The 22642-nt window shown below is 46.9% G+C and overlaps 1 protein-coding gene across 7 annotated transcripts in view; it reads right to left on the bottom strand.

The window, feature by feature from the left end:
• Window positions 1-22642, bottom strand: part of LOC144781940 (cytochrome P450 2G1-like) — a 591590-nt gene that overhangs the window by 92528 nt on the left and 476420 nt on the right. For all 7 annotated transcript variants that reach the window (XM_078661028.1, XM_078661033.1, XM_078661032.1 and 4 more), the window contains one exon: window positions 21121-21297. In XM_078661028.1, the coding sequence (XP_078517154.1) occupies window positions 21121-21297 (177 nt within the window). The remainder of the gene's footprint in view (window positions 1-21120; window positions 21298-22642) is intronic.

Here is a 22642-nt window from a genome sequence, read left to right as displayed (position 1 = left end):
AAAGTAACATTTTAATTGGTTCTAAATTTCAACACTTCAAATGTGTTTTCCCCATGCAATTTTCCATAGGACATTTAGATACGTCTACAGCCTGAATGGCTGAACGGAATTACACCAAACTTGGCAAAATGGTACATCAAACCTAAGAGGTCAGGGAGGATCTACTATGCCCCCTTATGGTCATTTGCCCCTTCGCTTTGGCCTCCTCTTGTCTCTCGATCCTACCGAGAGACAAGATGGCGGCCGCTACAGACTGTTTGGAATGTCTACAGACGCCGGAGAACCAATCAGCTTCGCAAAGCTCCGTAACGCGAAAAGTACGCGAAGCGGAGCGCTGTTACAGATATATATCTTTTTTTTAACGTTAATTTCTCAAAATCCACTGGAGCACATATATTGAGACCTAGCAAAGGCACATTGGGCTACCAGTCCCTAATATTTTGCCAAGTTTCGTGCAAATCCATTCAGCCGTTCGATTATTATTATTATTATTTTTTTTTGCCCCGCGGGGCCCTTTTAAAACCTCCACATCAAACCTAGGGGGTCAGGGAGGATCTACTATGCCCCCTTATGGTCATTTGCCCCTTCGCTTTGGCCTCCTCTTGTCTCTCGATCCTACCGAGAGACAAGATGGCGGCCGCTACGGACTGTTTGGAATGTTTACAGACGCCGGAGAACCAATCAGCTTCGCTTCACAAAGCTCCGTAACGCGAAAAGTACGCGAACTGGAGCGCTGCCCGGTCCGCTGTTACAGATATATATCTTTTTTTGAACGTTAATTTCTCAAAATCCACTGGAGCACATATATTGAGACCTAGCAAAGGCACATCGGGCTACCAGTCCCTACAATTTTGCCAAGTTTCGTGCAAATCCATTCAGCCGTTCGGGCTAAAAGTGAGGCCAACCGCCCTATGGAAAACTCAATGTTAAAAACACGTTTTGGGACCCCCCTTTTTTCTCAGCCCCCCTTGACAAACCACCCCCAAATTTTCAGTGGCTGCTCAGAAACAAAATGTTCCATTTTCCTGAAAATTTCAGCCAATTCCGTCCACAAACGCCAAAGTTATTAGACATAGAATTTTCAAAAATCCCATAGAGAAAAAATCCTAACTATATATACCTACTGGCGACCGCCAGTAGGTAATATATATATATATATATATATATATATATATATATATATATATATATATATATACTACTATTATAAAGGAAGAACTTTGAGGCTTTGAGGCGGGTAAACTCGGGAACCACAGCGCCAATCCACACACCCAATACATCGATGGAATCCTCAGGGTGTGCAGATGGACATAGGCTATATAAAGTTAAAAAATACGTTATATTTAAAAAATTTACATTATAAAAAAAGTAGTCCCCTCAAAGTAGCGCCGGCCGCGACCTGCGTGCTGACGTCAGGAGCACGGGGAGGAGCGGCGTCCGGGAGCGGCGGACATGGCACGGGGGAGGAGCGGTGACGAGCGGCGAGGAGCGGTGGACTGAGGAGCGGCGGCTGAGGTAAGGCAGCGGGGGTCGGGGCATGCGGGGGATGGGGTGATGTAAGGCTCCAAACTACCACGATCACGCTCATTAGTTTTACCTCAAACACAGCTCAGGAAGTTGAACTGCAGAGCACCAGCGTTTCAGCGTTTCAGCTTTAAGGGTCATTACGTTGACACGCGGGCATTATGTTATCATGCTGGAATCTCGGCACGCTGAGCTCCGTCAAGGGTAAACCCCGCTCAAAGAGACCCCACAGGTGAAAGTGATCAGTCAACCTCGGAGCCGTGTATAAATGTGCCCTCTTTTCGTGGTCATGTGGACGGGGAAATCAAACAGCCCGAAGTGCACTGCTGTGACTATCAAATGTCGCCTTTTTAAGGCTCCGGGGGACAATGTCGGTGCAGATGAGGGTCGGGGCAGGCGGGGGACGGGGCGGACGGGGACGGGGAAAGCAAGCAGCCTTAAGGAAAGCCAGGAAATCTGGTTCGGTTTAACCCCACTCTAAACACATGGAAATGGTAATTTCCAGGCGAAGTCTGGAGTAATAGCTGCAATACAGTGAGACGGTTTTACATTATAGTGCACTGCTGTGACTATCATATGTGGCCTTTTTAAAGCTCCGGGGGACAATGTCGGGGCAGGCGGGGGTCGGGGCAGGTGGGGACGGGGCGGGCGGGGGCCCAAAATGCTGGACAATGTCGGGGCAGGCGGGGGTCTGGGAAGCCTGATTGCTCCCGGACAAGGTCGGGACGGGCTGCTAGTATATATATATATATATATATATATATATATATATATATATATATATATATATATACACACGCCATCTTGGAAGGAGACTAGGATCTCCCATTGCTGCAGTCCAGCTTTCGGATTGCCAAAATAGATATAAACGTGGGCATGGCTTGTCTCCCTGGCACCACATACTGGTCCTGAAGGTGTGTCAGAGAACAACGTGCACATGAGGAGAAGCCAGGACACTAAAAACGGTACAAAAGAAGGATTGAATTACTGCCCTGGAACCACGGGCTCTTTTATTCAATTTGGACATCACATCTGGACAATGCCACCATTGTCCCAAACCCATGGTTAACAATGTAGAAAAGCCACTTCACGATCAATCAATCAATCAAATTTGATTTTTAAAGCATTGCTTAACACCCGTGAGGGTATCCAGGCGCTGGGAGGGAGGATGCTGCTGCTGAAATCAGATAGTTGAAGAGCTAGGTCTGTAGGTCCTTCCTGAATACCCGCAGGGTAGGGGAAGTAACGAGGTGAAGGGGGTGGCTGTTTCAGAACTTGGACAGCTGGTGTGAGAAGGGGCAACCACCACTCCTGCTACTGTGGGTGTGGGGGTATTAGCCAGGAAGAGGGATTAGGAGCAAAGTATGCCGATTGGTGGAAGTTCACCCTGTAATTGAGGTAGGCTAGACCCTTGTTGTGAAGGGCTTTGTAGGCATGGGTGAGCAGTTTGAACAAGCACCATTTGCTGAAGGGGAGCCAGTGTAGGGCTGTCATGTGGGGGGGATTCTGAGTCTGCCTCAGGAGTCCGAGGATGAGCCTGGCTGCTGCATTTTGGATGGTCTCGAGTCTGTTTAGTAGTTGAGCGGTGAATTCCACATAGAGGGAGTTACCATAGTCCAGGCAACAGGTGGTGAGGGCTTGGGTGACGGTGTGTCTGATGTCTAAGGGGAGCCATTTGAAGGTTTTCTGAGTAATTGCAGGATGAGAAAGCAAGATGATAAGACAGCATTTATCTGCTTCTTCATCGAGAGCTTGCTGTCGAGTATTATGCCAAGGTTTCTAGTGTGCTCTGGGAGTGTGGGTCCGAGCTCCGTTGGCCACCAGGGGTCATCCCATAGGGAGTTGCTGCTCCCGAAGGTGTGTATTTTTGTTTTGTCTGTGTTAAGTTTGAGGCATCTACTATGCATACAGCGTGCGACGCTGGCCATGCACCTGTAGAAGTTAGATGTGGTGTTAGTCAGTGCTGAGGAGAGTGAGAGGATGAGCTGAGTGTTGTCAATATCAGAACTTATGTTCATGTCGTAAGATCTTACCAGGGTGGCCAGGGGAGCCATGTAAGTGTTGAAAAGTGTGGGGCCAATGCATCACTGACTTCACTCAGAGTGAGTCACAACATTGGATTCAAACTTAACTTGCTAAATGTTAATAAAACATATGTATCAAGTACACACTATAAACACGTCTGAGAGTAGCTTTTTCACATACTGGTCGCCAATGTTTTTTTCTATAATGCAAACTCTCTTAGATGACTGGAAGGTAGGACATTGCCCCTCGGGTTGCAGCAGGATTGCTGACCCCTAGGCTCAACAGAGGCATACGCTTCTACTTTACTTGGGGCTTCTGTCAGCAGAGTGGGAGCATGGGCATGACCGTTCCCTACATTAGTGTTCAAACTCCAATCAGTTGAGTTGGTCTCGATAGGATACCTCACCTCCCAATCATCAGCTGACCTGTCCACTTTGATCTCTCAACATTCACTGGATCCAGATAGGGTTCTCCTGAAACCAAGACCTTAATACTCCTTGAAAAGGGGTTAGATTTGGGGGTCTCTAGTTGGCAGATGTAGGTACCTTTGACCAAATGTATACCCTCGTGTCTAGTCAGGGTAAGGGGGTACACTCCTAAAATAACCCCTGCTCACCCCCTTGGTAGCTTGGCACGAGCAGGCAGGCTTATCTCAGAGGCAGTGTGTAAAGCATTTGTGAACACATAGTAATACAGTGACAACTCTACAGATGGACACCACACAGGTTGTATTATAAAAATAAGTATTTTTATATTGACTTAACACAAGACCAAACAACAAAAATTCACAACACTGTACTCAAAAATAGACTTTAACATGTTATAAAATAGCTCAGTTCTCACAAGCTGTAAATGCAACACTTTACTCTCAATGTACCTTGAATGTGTGACGCAAAGAATACAAAAGGGTCGCAGGGAAGGTGATGCGTCAGTTCCTTACATGCTGGGGAGTCGATGCGTTGGTTCCTTACTGCTGCGCAGGGGAGTTGATGCTCGCTTCCTTACTGTGTGGGGAAGTGATGCGTCGGTTTCTTAATGCTCTCCGGTATGATGCGACAAGATGGTACCTCAATACAATACTCTTCTCCAGTGCGATGCGACAAAATGGCGTCTTGGTTACGGTGTGACAACGTTGCTGAGATGCGTGCACGCCCGACGGCCGTGCGACGACTCAATGATCTCTGAAGCCATAACAGGCCCTGCGATGCGCTTCGCTGGTGATGCGACAGCGGCGGCACACTTCTCCAGTGATGTGCCGCGATTCGGCAAAGCGATGATGACAGCGGCATCAGCCGCTCGCTTCTTCCGTGATGCGACGACAGCTGCTGCGGTGGCCACACGCTTCTCGTTGTTGTGTCGCGCTTCCAGCTCCTAGCGACATGCAGTCTCTCAGAAGGCCAAGCAAAACAGCAGGCACTTTAATTCTCAGCAAGGGAATTCAGGGGGGAGCCGGTTTGTGAAGTCTTGTATCCCTGAGACTTCAGGCAGGTGGCAAGCTCTAGCTCAAGCCCTTGCAGATTCTTCTTCAAGTTGATAAAAAGCACACTCAGTCCTTTTCTCCTTTCTTTGGCAATGAAGCAACCATGGCAGGCCAACCCCCAAACACACAGCACATGGGTAGTCTCCTCCTTCAGCTTCCTGGTTCTTCTCCTCAGCAAAGGTTTGTCATGATTCCCAGAAGTGATCTAAAGTTCTGGGGTGTGGGCCCCCTCTTTTATACACCAAAATCCTTTGTGTCTGTACCTAACCCAAACCAGTTCTGGTCAGTCCTGGAGCACTTTGTTTACAGGACTTCTCTTTATTTGACAGTGCAGGCCAGGGACATCAGACGCACCACAGGAGGTGGAGCCAGCATTGTGGAAGGCAGGCACAGCCCTATTCAGGTCCCAGGTTCTCCCCTACCCTCACTCTACATGCAGATGGGTCTATTCAGCCCTGCGCTGACTCATCCTGTCTCCTGGAATCCCCCAGCCCGTCACTCAAACTCCAGACAAGGAATATACAACCTAGCAGAGGCAGGCTGGGATAGTTAGGCAAGAAAATACGGATGTATGACATTACAATGCATGCTTTTACATCGCATGCCTTTACAACACAGTTTTTACAACGCAAACCTTTACAACGCATAGCGCTTTGGGGTGCTGGATAGTGAATAGTTTAATTTACTATGATAACTCCAGTCCCCGTGGACACTAGTGAAGGTGTTGGATAGTAAATTAAACGTATTCCCTATCCTAGAGCGCCCCCCAGCGCAATGCGTTGTAATGGTGTGCGTTGTAAAAGTTGCGTCGTAAAGGCACTGCGTGGTAAAAGTTGCGTTGTAAAGGATGTTTCCCAGAAAATACCTACTTTCTAAAAGTGGTATTTTCAAACACATAATGTTAAAACCAACTTCACTAAAATATGCATTTTATCATTCTGAGTTCAGGCATACTAAACTCAAATTTCTACCTAGTTCCCTAAGTCAGTTAGGATTATAGGATTTTATAATCAAACTGCCCATTCTGGCCAGTGGGAAACAGGTAGCCTTGCAATAGTGAAAAACGAAAATGGCTGTAATTCACTATTAGGACATGCCACATACATCAGGGCATGTCCTACCTTTTACCTACAATGCACCCTGCCCTTGGGCCTACCTTACGGGTGACAAATATGTATAAAAGGGAAGGTTCAGGGACTGGCAAGTGGGTGAACTTGCCCAGTCAACATGGCAGTACCAGACTGCACACAGGCTCTGTAATGGCAGACCTGAGACACACTTTACAAGCTGCTCCGGTGGGTGGCACAATCAGTGCTGCAAGCCCACCAGCAGCATTTGATTTACAAGCCCTGGGCACATGCAGTGCACTGTACTTGGGTCTGACAATTAAACCAAACAAGCCAATCATGGAGTCACTAATCCATACATCAATTTACCATAGGGAGCACTTGCACTGTGGCACAGAACAGCAGTGGCACAGTGCCCAAAAGCATCTAAAATCAGCAAAAACATAAGAGGCAACAGCAAAAAAAATGGAAGGGAGACCCACGCCAATGGTGCCTGGTCTAACAAAAAGGATATCTTTTGTGTGACCTTTTTGTTCCCCCATTGGGCAATGACCATGGTGCCCTGACTTTAGGACACCAGCCAAAGTTCCCACACAAAAAGCATTCAGAATTTGCGGCTTGGTTAATGGTTCTTGATCACTACCACATCATCCGCACTAAGGTCAGAGGACTGACAGCACAGCGGTTGTTGTTCTCCTGGTGCTGCTCGGTCATTCATGGATTATGGTACCCAACTGTGAAGGTGGGGAATACATTCTCTACTATCCATCCCATGCAAACCAGGCTGGGTGCTTTCCAGTGGTGGTGTGTAGAGTCTCCCTAAAATGTGTATATGGCCCACTCTATTTACTTCAGTTTGGGCTGGGCTGCTTACATGAGGAACAGGGTCAAGACTAATTTGCATGTGGCTGTGTCTGAAATGGGGGGTGAAGTGAGCTGAAGAACGATGATGGATTTAACCCAGATTTGTGACTGGGGGTGAGTGTCTGGAAAGTTCCAGCACTCCATTCATCATCTCCTTGTGTTTGTTCTGTAAGGGTGAGCACTCTGTTCGCATAGGCCATTGGGGCCCATTCACCATAGCTTTTGTTCTTCTTTGCAAGTGCACATTTTGCCTCAAAAGACTCTTAATTTTCACAATGTTGTGGTGGCTGGCCTGTGCCAAATGGATTGCAGTTGCACCAGGCAACCAGGCATGCATAAGCAGTGGCCATGGAGCAGGCATCCTTCACCATCCGCTTCCAACTTGTGGGGTACATTTTAGGTGCCTCTAGTATCTTCTGGGCTTCGGGGTCTGCTGCCACCGGTGAGACTTTGAGATCTCCCACCACCTATTTCATTCGCTGTGAGAGCTAACTTAAGTCAGTTGTATTGGTACGTGGCTGCTGCAATTGCACACAGAGTCATGGGTCTTGGTTGGGTCCATGCTAACATATACCAAACATATTTCTCTCTCTCCTTGGCGTCAAATTTTTCTGTTTGGGTTGCTGTATGGGGGTGTTGAGACAGATAGGCAGCTGGGTTGTAGGACCCTGGTTTGTTTTTCACCGGGAAAGAGTATTCCTGCAGCTGAAGGAACCACTTCTCTATATGAATCGATGATTTTGATGCTGACCCTAGGAATGAGGGAACTAGAGGTTTGTGGTTGGTATGTACCATAAAAGGGTTCTTGTACACTTTTAGATGAAAATGGAGGCATCGCCAGTGGATTGCAATTGCCTCCCTTTCACTCTGCAAGTAGTGCTGTTCGTAGGTTAGAAGGGTATGTTCAAACGTGGGTCCCTTGCTCACTTTGCCACTGGAGTTGGCCTAACTCCTAGGGCTTTCGACCTCGAAAATGGGGAAGTGGGTTCAAGTCTCGGCAAGGACGCTGAACATCCTGTGATTCTGGTCAAATCACTTACTCTCCCCATGCCTAACAAAAAAGAATGTGTCCTCGTGTAACGCAACTGGGGCTATGTAAAGCGCTCTGATACCCGATACCTTCGGGTCATGTTCACTCTATATTAAACTCCGCAAAAAAAAAACATAAGTTGGCAGGGTATGCCTAGACATGGGTCCCTTGCATATTTTTTCACTGGGTACAAGCTAGACTGACTGTTGAGGGGTGTTGCACCAAAAATAGTCCAAATATGCTTGTTTCCGGTTCAGGTAAGACCTGGCTTGGCAGTTCGGGCTGGACTGTTCCCATGAGGAACAGGGTCAAGAATAATTTGCATATGGCTGGGTCCAAACTGGCGTGGCATACTGAGCTAAAGAACGATGATGGATTCAACCCATATCTGTGACTGGGGGTGAGTGTCTGAAAAGTTTCAGTGCTCTGTACATTATCTCCTTGTGTTTGCTTTGTTTGCCCTAATTTGGCAGGGTATGCCTAGACGTGAGTCCCTTGCTCACAAACAGAGCCACACATAGTTGGTAGTAACCTTCCAGGGGAAAGTGGGCACACAGCTCTTTAAACTGGCATAGATGCCGAGCCAAGGGAATTCCGGCAGGTGGCCTTGTGGTGTATTTTCTAACACTGGGTTCTTTATAGATGTTGACCGGGCTCAGCCATGCGCCAGATTTCAGAATTAGTGAGAGTATGTTTTGGTGGTAAAAGGCACACAATCTAAACGAGGAAGTGTGAATGAACAAACAGAGATCAAAGCCTATCACCACATTAGTGGAGAGCATGCATTAGTTCACTGAGCCACCAGACCCAACCTGGTCCCTCTTCTCTTACACGCCTCTCCCTTAAGTTGTGGATCGGCTTTGGTATTTATTGTTTATGTTCATGCTGTATATGTTTGTTGTATATTTGTATGCATTATGTACATTTTTATGAGATTATGAACTATGTGTAAAAAAGTATACATGCATGTGTAGGTGTGATTTAGATTTTTTTTAAAGAAACTGCAGCTGCTATAAAGGATTAATGCCCTATAACAAGTGTTTCACTGTTGAGGATATCAGATATTCTACAGGTCTGCAGGCCCTTGTTCCCCAAAGGTATAATAAAGTGCTGCTCAGAGTCTTGGGGACTGTGAGGTGGACTGATAGGACTATAGCAGATCATGAGTCACTACCCAATGCCATACTTTTAAAGTTTAAGAATAGGAAGAGTGTGGGGGCATGGCTAACAGCCGACTGGAATGGCTGCACTCTGAGACAGCTCCGCTACCCTCGCCGCCTTTCCATCATTTATCCGGTTTGAAATCAGCAAATACCCCCGTGTTTTAGGGGGTACAGATCCCGTGGACACCTGCACTGCATGAATTGACCAGCTCAAGCCCAAACTGTAGCAGCCGCAGAGGCAGAATGGCGCCCTAGGAGCTCCGCAGAAAGAACATGGCAGCCTTCTCCCATGTCCCCGACTGCGGAGGTGAGAGGGCAAGAATGTAGCAGTGGGGACGCGGCTGGAGGGCTCAGGGGTGACCCATAATTACATCGGGACCTGCCGGGAGCTGCTCACGCAACATCCCGTAGGCTCCGGGTGGAGGGGAGTGACGCCTGCGTGTGGAGGACAGCGGACGGTCCCCATGGCCAGCCGTCTAATCGCGGCCCCGACTTGAGGCCTGGTAGTGTTGAGGAACCCCCCTCACCACCCAACAATCTTCACTGGCCCAGGTCACCATCTCATTGGGCCACGTAATAGTACTGCTGCATTGAGGTGTGGCCAAAGGGTTGCTGGGGGCTCCCATTGAGCGAGGCTCCTGAGGGTCGAGGCTGCAGGCCAGCAGTGGCGCAGGAGGGGAAAATTGACGTGGGACATCAGAACCCACCTTAAAGCAGACTCACAGACCTACATGTCAAGAGGGCCCCACCTCAAGAACATTTCCCCTACCTTCGCTAAGTTGTACTTGGATCAGGCCTGGTAAATGCAACTAAATATTTTCAATTGCCACTTGGACATATAAAGGCAGAACTCAGTAGTGCTCACTTACCGGGGCACACCCTTGTGTACTTTTACTAGGAAAACCGACAGGACGACAGGGAGGGATACTGTTATTTTCCCTTCTCTGAGCAGGCGGCGGCGAGTAATGGTATAAGGCCTGCACAGTGGGCGCTCATACCCCGTAATGGCCGGTGGCAGAGGACCTCAAACGCAGGCCCAAAAGACACTAGCTAAATTCACCTGGGGAAAAACGGGTGACGTTGCCAACACAGCGGCCAAGGGTGGAACAAACTACCCTCACCCCCAGTCTCCTCGGTCTGACCCTACCCACCAGGATGTCATGGAGGCCATTGCGGGAGTGCGGACATATCTTGAATCACGTATTGACACTGTCAATGTCGAAATCTTCCTCATAAGAGCTGTCCTGCGCAAAATGGATGCCAGAGTGAAAGATGTGGAAGAAGCTACTGTCACAATAATGTCTGACACTGATCTCCTTAAACAGCAGGTAGCCCAACTCCGAGACCAGCAGGCAAAAATGGAAAACCTCCTTGACGATTTTAAAGGAAGGGCGCGAAGAAACAACATACGCATACTGGAGGTCCCGGAGTGAGCAGAGGGGTCTGCAGCAGATCTCTTTGTAGAAGACCTAGTGATGAACAAGCTCCAACCAAAATGATTGTCCGGCTATTTCTCCATTGAACGGGCCCATCGAGTCCCCGGGGGTAGGCCCAAGCCTGTGGCTCCTCCGAGACTTATCATTGCAAGGGTGTTTAACTTTTGGGACCGCGATGTAATCCTCCAAACGGCCTGTGCTCGACTGCTGATACAGCTAAAAAACAGTGCAATCACATTTTTCCCGGACTTCACCACTAAAGTGCAGGCCAAGCAACGCAGTTTCATAGCGGTCAACAAGGCTCTACAGGACATAGAATAAAATACTCTATGCTCTTCCCAGCAAAGCTTCAGGTTGAATCGGAAGGCAAGACCTGGTTCTTTCCATCGCCAGAAGAAACTTGGGACTGGCTGGAGGGGTGGAGACGAGTAGGGAAGCAAAACAGCGGCAGGCACGATAGGACCAGAGGCGATAAACCGAACAATGGGGCAGAGTCTCGTGAAGATCCGGCTCGGGAAGAGCGCACCTCGGACGTAAAGGGATGAGAGGGTAGGAGGTAGGAAATTGTTGCTTACCACAGCCTGAGTGACACCTTGACACACAAAGGATTGTATGTGGGAAATGGAGTAAAAAACAGAGGCCCCTAGCTGACCAATGGGGGTTGATCACTGTCAATCTGGGTGGGCCTACTAGTACTCTGGCACAGGGACAATTGAAAGTGTGGATGGGTTCACGAGGATCGTATTGACTTATTGTGTAACATGTATCCATCCTTCATTTATAGCGAGGTTGGGAAGGTTGTACATCAAGCACCCACATATGGGAGGGGGGCAACAGGCACTCTACCTTGTTGGGGGGTGGGTAGTTTGAAATCCACTGGCAGGGGGGCAGGGAGGGGGATGGTAGGGGGGGCTGTTGGTGATTGATGTTTTTGTTATCATTAACTATCACGATGCAGATAGAATTCTACTTGACTTGACATATTGTGATCAATCTCGACTGATGCCAAATATGAGATATGTAGTTATTTGATCCCCCATACCGGATGCCTAGCCCCAACTGAAACACATGGGTGCCCTGGCGGTATTGGTTCCCCTTCACTCTTGCGGGGTGTTTTCGGCTACACCCCTTTGATCTCATCAATGTTCAACAATGACTACTATCACAGTTACAAAATTATCCGCCCTGACGTGGAATGTTAATGGGCTAGGGGATAAAATAAAGAGGGGCCTAGTGTCACAGTACCTAAAGAGACAGGCACCGGATAGTCTTGGTGCAAGAAACTCATCTCATAGGTAACAATTGCAAGGTTTTCAGCAGGTGGGGTTACAAATTATTGGTACATGCAGGATTCACATCCCCAACAACCAACTGCCAGACAAAACACTCTCATGGCGGAATTCACTCAGGCCATGGGACTGACGAATATATGGCACTCACTGCAACCACACATGAGGTATTCCACCCACTACTCCAACTCAGACAAGAGCATGTACCGCTTAGACTACTTCCTTACACTCCTAATGGATGTGGGCCATTTGCAGAATCCTCGCGGACTTCGGCGTGGGATCTCGGACCACTCCCCGGTGTGGGCCCAGCTTACCTTTCACCATCAAACACAGCGCAGCTCTATAGTTATAGACATGTGGCTTTTAAAAATTACTTTTAAACAAATGAGAGGGGCTCTATTGTAACCAAAAGGGAATAGAGCACCAAATTACAATAAAGTAAAAAAAAAAAATTTCCCTTTGGGTAAAACGTATATCGTCAATCATCAAGCACATTCAATCAATACACTCAACTAGAATCACTGCCCTCGTGGGATTCAATCCACCCAATACATCATGTGAAACACTTACAAAGAAAAACATCAATTATATCAAAACAGACTGTTTATTTTCTTATTAAAAAACATTCAACTGAATGTACAATCAATGTGAAACACTCATTTTTTTAATAAAGGACAAAATTACAATAAAAATTCCTAAAACTACACAGGAGAAAGGGAAAGACAATCAACTTTGTCTTATCACTGTTAATTTAGACTATCTGGGCAACAGAGTGTTGGGCTTCCCTTCCCTATACCCTTTGCTTGTTGACCACTCCAAATTTAACAAATATGTAATGAGTCGACGCGTTTCGGAGGCTTTCGTTGGTTATAGACACCTTCTTCAGGACAATAGATACATTTTTCTCCATATCCATCGTGTAACCTGTGCAATCACACATCGGTGACACTGCTATTCGAATTAGGCTTGTCAATAGAATAGTCTTTACGTGACAAAGGCCAAAGTGGATTAGTTGATAACGTGGGATAGCATTATTCAATTTGGCGTAGTTCCCTGTTACAATTTGATCAGATAGATTCCGGTTGGCTCCTTGTGATAGGGTATCTTTTACTTCACCCTTTGTCTCATCAGCTACAACCGATTGTTAGTTTCTGGTGCTTGACCCCACACCTTGACCCCAGACCCTCCGCGTCTGTTAGATCGGTTTCACCATTTTTACCGGGATCTAAGAGACGCGGAAGAGACAAGACACATCGGGGATGTGTGCCGTTGGATTTAAAAGCCACGAGCAACGACTACCCGGGGTCTGAAAATAAGATCAGGATATACCGGCTCCCTATGAGCCAGGTGTGGGGTCAAGCACCAGAAACTAACAGTCCAGTCCGAACTGCCAGGCCAGGTCCTCCCTGGACTGGAAACAAGCATCCTAGAACCAGTTTCTGGCTTTCAGACTTCATCAGCCGGGATAGCTTGGCTCCAGTGGCATGGAGAGGATGGGACTCGAGTCTGGGAATACCCTTCCTACTCAAAGTGACGAATGCAAGAAGAACAATTGATGGACAGAATACAGAAAAATGTCATACATTCACCCCAGTACAGAGATCTGGGCCTAAATCCATTGTTTTTTTGCTCAAATTGCCATTCCAGTTTGGACACAGCCCACTGCAAATCAGTCTTCACCATGCACCCAATTGGAACAGTCCAGCCCGAACTGCCAGGCCAGGTCCTCCCTGGACTGGAAACAAGCACTCTAGGACTAGTTTTGTGCTCCTCCCTGGACTGGAAACAAGCATGCTAGGACCAGTTTCAGGCTTTCAACCCTTAACAGCCAGGATAGCTTGACTCCAGTGGCATGGAGAGGATGGGACTCGCATCGGGGCATAAACTTCCCACTCAGGGTGACAAATGCAAAAAGAACTGATGGACAGAATACAGAAAAATGTCATACATTCACCCCAGTACAGAGATCTACGCCTAAATACATTGTTTTTTTTGCTCAAATTGCCATTCCAGTTTGGACACAGCCATATGCAAATCAGTCTTGAACCTGCGCCCAATGGGAACCGTCCAGCCCAAACTGCCAGGGCTTCCCTGAACTGGAGACAAGCATCCTAGGACTGGTTTGGGCTTTCAGCCCTCATCAGCCAGGATAGCTTGATTCCAGTGGCATGGAGAGCACGGGACCCACGTCTGGGCATACACTTCCCACTCAGGGTGACAAGTGCAAAAAGAACAATTGATGGACAGAATGCTGAACATTGTCATACAATCATCCCAGTACAGAGATCCCGGTGTAAAACCATTGTTTTTTTGCTCACCATGCCATTCCAGTTTGGACCCAGCCATATGCAAATCAAAATTGACCCCGCGCCCAATGGGAACAGTCCAGCCCAAACTGTCAGGTCCTCCCTCATCAGCCAGCATAGCGTGATTCCAGTGGCATGGAGCGCACAGGACCCACATCTGGGCATACCCTTCCCACTCAGGATGACAAATGCAAAAAGAACAATTGATGGACAGAATGCTGAACAATGTCATAAAATCACCCCAGTACAGAGATCCGGGTTTAAAACCATCATTTTTTTGCTCACCATGCCATTCCAGTTTGCACCCAGGCATATGTAATTCAGTCTTGACCCTGCGCCCAATGGGAACAGTGCAGCCCGAACTGCCAGGACAGGTCCTCCCTGGACTGGAAACAAGCATCCTAGGACTGGTTTCGGGCTTTCAGCCCTTATCAGTCAGGATAGCTTGACTCCAGTGGCATGGAGAAGATGGGACTCACATCTCGGTATACCCTTCCTACTCAGGGTGACAAATGCAAAAAGAACAACTTATGGACCAAATAAAGAACAATGTCATACATTCAACCGAGTACAGAGGTCTATGCCTAAATCCAACGTTTTTTTGCTCACCATGCCATTCCAGTTTGGACCCAGCCAGTATGCAAATCAGTTTTGACCCTGCGCCCAATGGGAACAGTCCAGCCCGAACTGCCAGGCCAGGACCTCCCTGGACTGGAAACAAGCATCCTAGGACCAGTTTCTGGCTTTCAGCCCTTAACAACTAGGATAGCTTGACTCCAGAGGCATGAAGAGGATCAGATTCACGTCTGGGCATACCCTTCCCACTCAAGGTGACAAATGCAAAAAAAACAACTGATGGACAGAATACAGGACAATGTCATACATTCACCCCAGTACAAAGATCTGGGCTTAAATCCATTGTTTTTTTGCTGACCATGGCATTCTTGTTTGGTCCCAGCCATATGCAAATTAGTCTTGACCCTGCGTCCAATGGGCACAGTCCAGACCGAACTGTCAGGCCAGGTCCTCCCTGGAAACAAGCATCCTAGGACCGGTTTGAGGCTTTCAGCCCTTAACAGCCAGGATAGCTTGACTCCAGTGGCATGTAGAGCACAGGACCCACGTCTGGGAATACCCTTCCCACTCAAGGTGACAAATGTGCCACTGGATTCCAGCTATCCTGGCTGATGAAGGGTAATACCCAGATGCTGGTCCCAGGATGCTTGTTTACGGTCCAGGGAGGACCTGGCTTGGGAGTTTGTGCTGGACTGTTCCCATAAAGCAAAACCAAAGGATATGATGGACGGAGCGTTGACAATACAAGCACTCACCCCCAGTCAACTGATCTGGGTTTAATCCATCACCATTCTTTAGCCCACTCTGCCACCCCAGTTCAGACATGGCCATAGGTAAATCAGTCTGACCCTGTGCCTCATGGGAACAGTCCAGCTCGAACTGCCAAGCCATGCCTTCCTTGGACCGAAAACAAGCCTCCCAGGACCGGTTTCTGGCATTGCAGCCATCTTCAGCCGGGCTTGCTTGAATCCAGTGGCAAAGTGAGCAAGGGATGCTCCGTCCATCACCACCCCCTTTTGTACCACTTTGTTCGCCATAAGTTGGCAGGGTATGCTCAGATGTAGCATACCCTAGCCCCTAGACATTGGAACAAATTACCAGCAAATATTAGGGCCTGTAATGAACTACCCAGGTTTAAAAAATTGTTGAAAACATGGCTGTTCTAGCTGGCTGTGTTCCCTGCACCTTTCCTTCATAGCGCCTAGAGATCTCTTAGGGGATGATTCGCTTGCGCTCTATAAGTACACAAAGTAAAGTAAAGTAAAGTAAAGATGTGAGTCCCTTGCTTACTTTGCCCCTGGATTCAAGCAAGCCGGGCTGAAGACGGCTGAAATGCCAGAAACCGGTCCTCGGAAGCTTGATTCTGGGAGATTTTAACCTATGGGACAATGGGTCCATGGGGAGTCATCTGAGGGATCTGAAGGACATATGTGGAAACTGGGGTTTGGATCAGCTGGTACTGAATCCAACTCACTCAGGGGGACACATCCTTGATATGGTCTTCGCCAAACAGACTGAGACTAAGATGATTGAAATCTTACCTCAGTGCTGGACCGACCACTCCTTAATCCATTTCCAGATCTCCTTACCCATGGAGGGCAATGGAAGTGAGTGCCCGGTGACTTATAGGAAGGGACGGCTTTGGTCTAAATTACCAAAGGATAAAACACAGCCTACTTTTACTGGCAACATATCCTATGATCCAGTGGAATCGGTTGATGTGAACTATCAAAAGTATTGTAATCACATCATAAATACCCTGGATAGATTTGCCCCTTTGACAAATATAAAGAATAAAAGGAAACCATCAGCCCCCTGGTTTAATGAGGAGCTGAAATCCCTACGTAATGCACGCCGGGAGGCAGAAAGGAAATGGCGTAGAGGCTATTTAGAGATGGATAAAATATCACTTAAAGTGGTACAGGCAAAATATAAAGGAGCCATTGCCAAAGCTAAGGCACTATTCTATGCCACTACTATTCTTCAGTCCCCTAACAGCACTAAAACCCTTTTTAATATCATAAGGGATCTCTCGCACCCCACCTGTATGGGTAATAAGGTGGTTGCAACTCAAGAACTATGCGATGAGATTGCGATCTATTTTGAGGAAAAGATTGCCAAAATTGTGGGGGGGCTGAAGGAGGAAAGGACCAGCTGCAAAGATGTAGTGGCGCAGACAGAAGAAGAGGAATCTCTACCAATATTGTCATCATTGGAAGATTTCATCCCTCTTACAGAGGAGCTCTTTTATAGTCTGGCCCACAATGTGGCATCAGGGTCGCCTCTAGACCCCCTCCCGCACAGGATCTGGAAGGAATATGGGCCAGAGGTGTTTCCTTGGATGCATCGGATCTGTCGCCAATCCCTTGAGGAAGGCATAGTGCCGGAAGCATGGAAGCAGGCAGTGGTTACCCCCCTGCTTAAAAAGCCTTCGTTGGACCCTACTATTCCGGCGCACTTTAGGCCTATATCCCTCCTGCCCTACCCGATAAAAATAGTGGAAAAAGTGGTCAGTAAGTCCCTGTCAGGATATCTGGAAGACAATGGCTTATTGGACAGGGACCAATTTGGCTTCCGCCCAGGCCACGGAACAGAAACTGCATTGGCAACCATGCTGGATACCCTTCGAATGCGATCCGACAATGGCAATCCCTCCGTCTTGGTGCTGTTGGATATGTCGGCCGCATTCGATACGGTTAGCCATGCGGTTCTGTTAAGTAGATTGGAAAAACTGGGCGTGAAGGGTAAGGCCCTGAGGTGGATACAATCTTACCTAACAGACAGACAACAGGTGGTGACCTTAGCACCCTTCTCATCTTCCAAGTCCAAGGTCTGTCATGGAGTTCCTTAGGGCTCCTCGATCAGCCCTATTCTTTTTAATCTTTATTTGCAGCCTCTGATCCCCATGATCAAATCCTATGGAATTGATTTGATAAACTACGCCGATGACACCCAATTGGTGTTCTCCCTAGAAGGAAAACAGGCAGTGACCATGGAGACCTTTCAGGACTGCATGAGTAGGGTCTCCAGGTGGCTGAAAATATACTCCCTCCAATTTAACGAAGAGAAGACGGAGGTGGTTTATTGTTCGTCAGCCAAACTGAGTCACCAACCTTCTTGCGAGATCAGGCTTGCGCCGGGAGCTGATCCTTGCATCCCAGTGAAGACCGTGCGCAACTTAGGGGTACTGTTTGATGCGGATCTCCAAATGACCTCCCAGACCAATAAAACCATCAGTGTCTGTTTTGGATTGTTGAAAGCACTCAGACAGATGTTGCCCCTTTTGCCTGATGAGTCTAGACCGCTAGTGGTCAGGAGTGTGATCCTGGCCAGACTGGACTATTGTAACTCTCTATATCTAGGGGCCCCCTTATACATCTTACAGGGGCTCCAGAGGGTCCAGTCTATAGCGGCTAAGCTGGCTCTCAATAGACCTCGTAGTTCTTCCACTACGTTGGCGCTTAGAGATTTACATTGGCTGCCAATCGGGATCAGAGTCGCTTTTAAGTCCCTATGTATTGTATATAGAGCCCTGCACAACATGGGACCTATTCCCTTACAGGAAAGGCTCACCTGGTATAAGCCTACAAGGTCCCTGCGCTCCTCTTGCCTGGGTCTGGCAGCAACTACCAGGATTAGGAGATCAAGGATGGGAGGCAGAGCTTTCTGCACTTCTGCATCTAGGCTGTGGAATGAGCTCTCCCAGAATATCAGGCAAATGGACACCTTGTTGGGGTTCAGAAAGAGCCTGGAAACATGGTTGTTCGTCAAAGTTTGATTTTTCTTGAGTCCTTCTAACAGTCCAGGCGGCTGTTTTTGTATGACATGACAGCCAGTATATTGTTGTTTCCATCTGACTATTTCCTGTTGGCGCCAGGATACCCGTAGGGTGACAGTTGCGCGTTATAAATAATAAATATAATACAATACAATACAATACAATTGTTTCCGGTCCAGGGAAGGCATGGCTTGGCAGTTCGGGCTGGACTGTTCCCATGAGGCACAGGGTCAGACTGATTTGCATATGGCCATGTCTAAACTGGGGTGGCAGAGTGGGCTAAAGAACGGTGATGGATTAAACCCAGATCTGTTGACTGGGTGTGAGTGTTTGATTGGTTTAGATGCTCCGTCCATCACCACCCCCTTTTGTACCGGACTGTTCCCATAAGGCACAGGGTCAAGACTCATTTGCATAAGGCTGGGTCTAAAGGGGGTGGCATTGTGAGCAATAGAATTATGGATTTAATCCAGATCTCTTGACTGGGGTGAATGTATGAATTATTCAACATTGCGTCCATCATTTGTTTGTGTAGCACTTTTCACCCTAAGTGGGATGGGTATGCCCACACGTGGGTACCTTGCTCACTGTGCCACTGGATTCAAGCTAGCTTGGCTGATGAAGGGTAATACCCAGAAACTGGACCCAGGATGCTTGTTTCCGGTCCAGGGAAGACCTGGCTTGGCAGTTCGGTCTGGACTGTTACCATGAGGCACAGGGTCAAGACTGATTTGCATATGGCTGGGTCTAAATTGGAGTGGCATGGCGAGCAAAAGAACGATGGATCGAACCCAGATCTGTTGACTTGGATGAATGTATGATTCATTCAGCATTCTGTCCATCATTTGTTTGTGTAGCACTTTTCAATCTAAGTGAGATGGGTATGCCCAGACGTGGACCCATTGCTCACCATGCCACTGGATTGAAGCTAGCCTGGCTGATGAAGGGTAATACCCAGAAACATGTCCCAAGATTCTTAGGGAGGACCTGGCTTGGCAGTTCGCTCTGGACTGTTCCCATGAGGCACAGTGTCAAGACTGATTTGCATATGGCTGGGTCTAAACTGGGTGGCATGGTGAGCAAAAGAACAATAGATTTAACCCAGATCTCTTAAGTCGGGATGAGTGTATGATTTATTCAGCATTCCGTCCACCATTTGTTTGCGTAGCACTTTTCACCCAAGTGGGATGGGTATGCCCAGACGTAGGTCCCTTGCTCACTTTGCCACTGGATTCAAGCTAGCCTGGCTGATGAAGGGTAATACCCAGAAACTGGTCCCAGGATGCTTGTTTCCGGTCCAGGGAGGACCTGGCTTGGCAGTTCGGTCTGGACTGTTCCCATGAGGCACAGGGTCAAGATTGATTTGCATATAGCTCGGTCTAAACTGGGGTGGCATGGTGAACAAAAGAACGACGGATTTAACCCAGATATCTTGACTGGGGGTGAATGTATGATTTATTCAGCATTCGGTCCATCATTTGTTTGCGTGGCAAGTTCATATCATCACCATAAAAAGCTACAGAATGTAAAATAATACATATCAAATGTGTGTTACTGCTGTGATCCTAATAGTGCCACTTCAACTTGCAAAATAGTTTATATGGATGGTATATCAGAACATTGTTTAAATAAAATGATGAGAATGCTGATACCTTCTTTATTTCAGAGGAGAACACATGGATTTCAGGAGTTGGTTAGGGATAGGGATGACAGATAAAATAAAGATACTTCTCCATCACAAGGGTAGTGTATCAATGTGTCCTAATCTGTGTTCAGTGCCAATGATAGGGTTACAGATGCATGTTTGAGTCAATATGACTGTTGATGATACATGCTAACCAATGAAGGGTGGAATATGAGTTGAACTGGCCAGTAATAAAGTTGTCTAGTTGAGGAAGAGCTGAGTATTCCATAGATCAGAGGAGAATATTCCGATCAACAGCTATTGCTGTTATTTTAATATCTGTTTTGTATTCATGCCTTGGAGTGGTTAGATGATAGACACTTTTGATGGACCACCTGCGGAATGATATTAGTCATGTGAAGTAGCCGACTATGATGTGAAGTGAGGTGATGGAGTAGATTCTGAATTGGCCAGTGAGGAGTTGGATCATAGTCAAACAAGGGCAAAGTATGAGGAGTAGGGTCTGTTTGTATGGTGAAGTGATGTGAGAGATGTGTGTGAAGGAAGTATTTACCTGGTTGCGAGGGTCCTGAGATAACAAATGGTCAGAGTGGCCAGCATTGTAATCCCAAGACATACTTATCTAGTACACCAGGTTCTCAATTGGCTACAGTTCAATGAGGTGCAGCAACACACTGATCACTGGGGTGCACCTGGGCATGGCCTATCAATAAAGAAACACAATGCAAAGTGGTGAAGTGACCATGGAGCAACGTGATGCACATACCAATTGCTTGCTATTTTTTCGTCCAGCCGAAGATAGTAGATAAGGGACACTTTCTTATCCCAGCAAATAAAAAGGTAACCATTTTAGCCAAATTATGGAATATAAAATAAGTTTGGTTGTTGTAGTAGCTCAATGGTTTCACTATATGTGGTCTGATGTAAACTTAAATACCTGATCCATTTTGATGAGAAAACACTCAATGAAGTCCCCTGGGAAGCTGGCATCAAGGGACTCTTGACTGATCTTCACCCTCTCAGAAATGAATTGCAGTAGATTCTCAAGTAGTTTTTGTACATTGTGGTGAGGGCCTGGTATATAACGCATGACATTTGGAAGCACGTCCTGGAGCTGTAAAGAGACCAAAGAAATCGAATGATACAACCACCATATAACAATGGGGATCTTTGAAAGAATTCTTACTTAAATGCAGTTGTAAATTATTATCATAATATGATACATTTTATTTCATGTTTGGCATCAGTGACTAGCTACACAGGAACATTACATCACTTAAACATATACTGAGTTGCTGAAATAATATGCCTCTGTAACTGCTGTACTCAGCACACTTAGGAGGTGAGCTTCTCCAGCTAACTATCCACATTTGAGTCTCATCTAGCCCAACCAAATATTCTAATTTTAAGAAAATACCCTTTCTTTATTAGAGCATAAATAGGTGGATTAACACTGGAAAACCTGGTAGGAAATGTTATGAGACATCAAGTGTGTACTGAAGGCATCTCGTAGAATATCAGGGTAAAACAGGGCCTGCTGAAATGACAATGCTTGGTCCATTGAGGTCAGAAGTATTTCTTTAAAATTACATTTGATATGAAACATACAGGATCTAAACCACACTGAGAGCTCCTTGCGATCTTTGTTGCCTTACCATTAGATAACTTGTTAAAAAAATTAGATACATAGTCATTATCAGGAAGAATTTGTGAGAGCTGCTTCAGGTAGCAGATTGATGCAAACAATAGATATTAATGGCTGCATCTGGCAATAGGCGAATATGGTAAAAATATATTAGCACGCTGTTTCAAAAGTTGGCAGCCAATCATATTTGTTTGCATGCCATCCTTAAGTGATAGTAGAGTGTGTCTTAGAGTAGATTTTAAAACACATATGAAGTAATGGCTATGATTAAAGGACCATAGGAAATATATCAAAGTAAAGGAATGGTTGCATATTTATCTTACTGCCTTACTGCCTTTAAAACAAGGGGTGGTGATGGACAGAGTCTCTGAATTAAGCAGAGTACTCTCACCCAGTCAAGAGATCAGGGCTAGATCCAACACAGTTTTTTAGCTCATTGCACCATCCCAGTTTCAGAACCTGGCTGTATGCAAATTAGTCTGTCCCTGGCCCAGTTCATCATGGGAACAGGGCAGACCAGACTACAAAAGCCAATTCTTACACTGGGAAGGAAACAAGCTTCCGGGGACCGGTTTCTGCCATTTCAGGCGTCTTCGGCCCGGCTTGCTTGAATCCTGATGGTGCAATGAGCAAGGGACTCACATCTGAGTATACCCTTCCACGCTTAGGGTGGACAAAATTATTTACAACAAGGGGTGTTCAGGGACAGACTAATTTGCATACAGCCAGGTTCTGAAACTGGGATGGTGCAATGAACTAAAAAACGGTGTTGGATCTAGCCCAGATCTCTTGACTGGGTGAGAGTATTCTGCTT

The sequence above is a fragment of the Lissotriton helveticus genome, chromosome 9, assembly GCF_964261635.1.
Source record: "Lissotriton helveticus chromosome 9, aLisHel1.1, whole genome shotgun sequence".
Taxonomy (NCBI): domain Eukaryota; kingdom Metazoa; phylum Chordata; class Amphibia; order Caudata; family Salamandridae; genus Lissotriton; species Lissotriton helveticus.
This window is presented reverse-complemented; position numbering and strand designations above follow the sequence as displayed.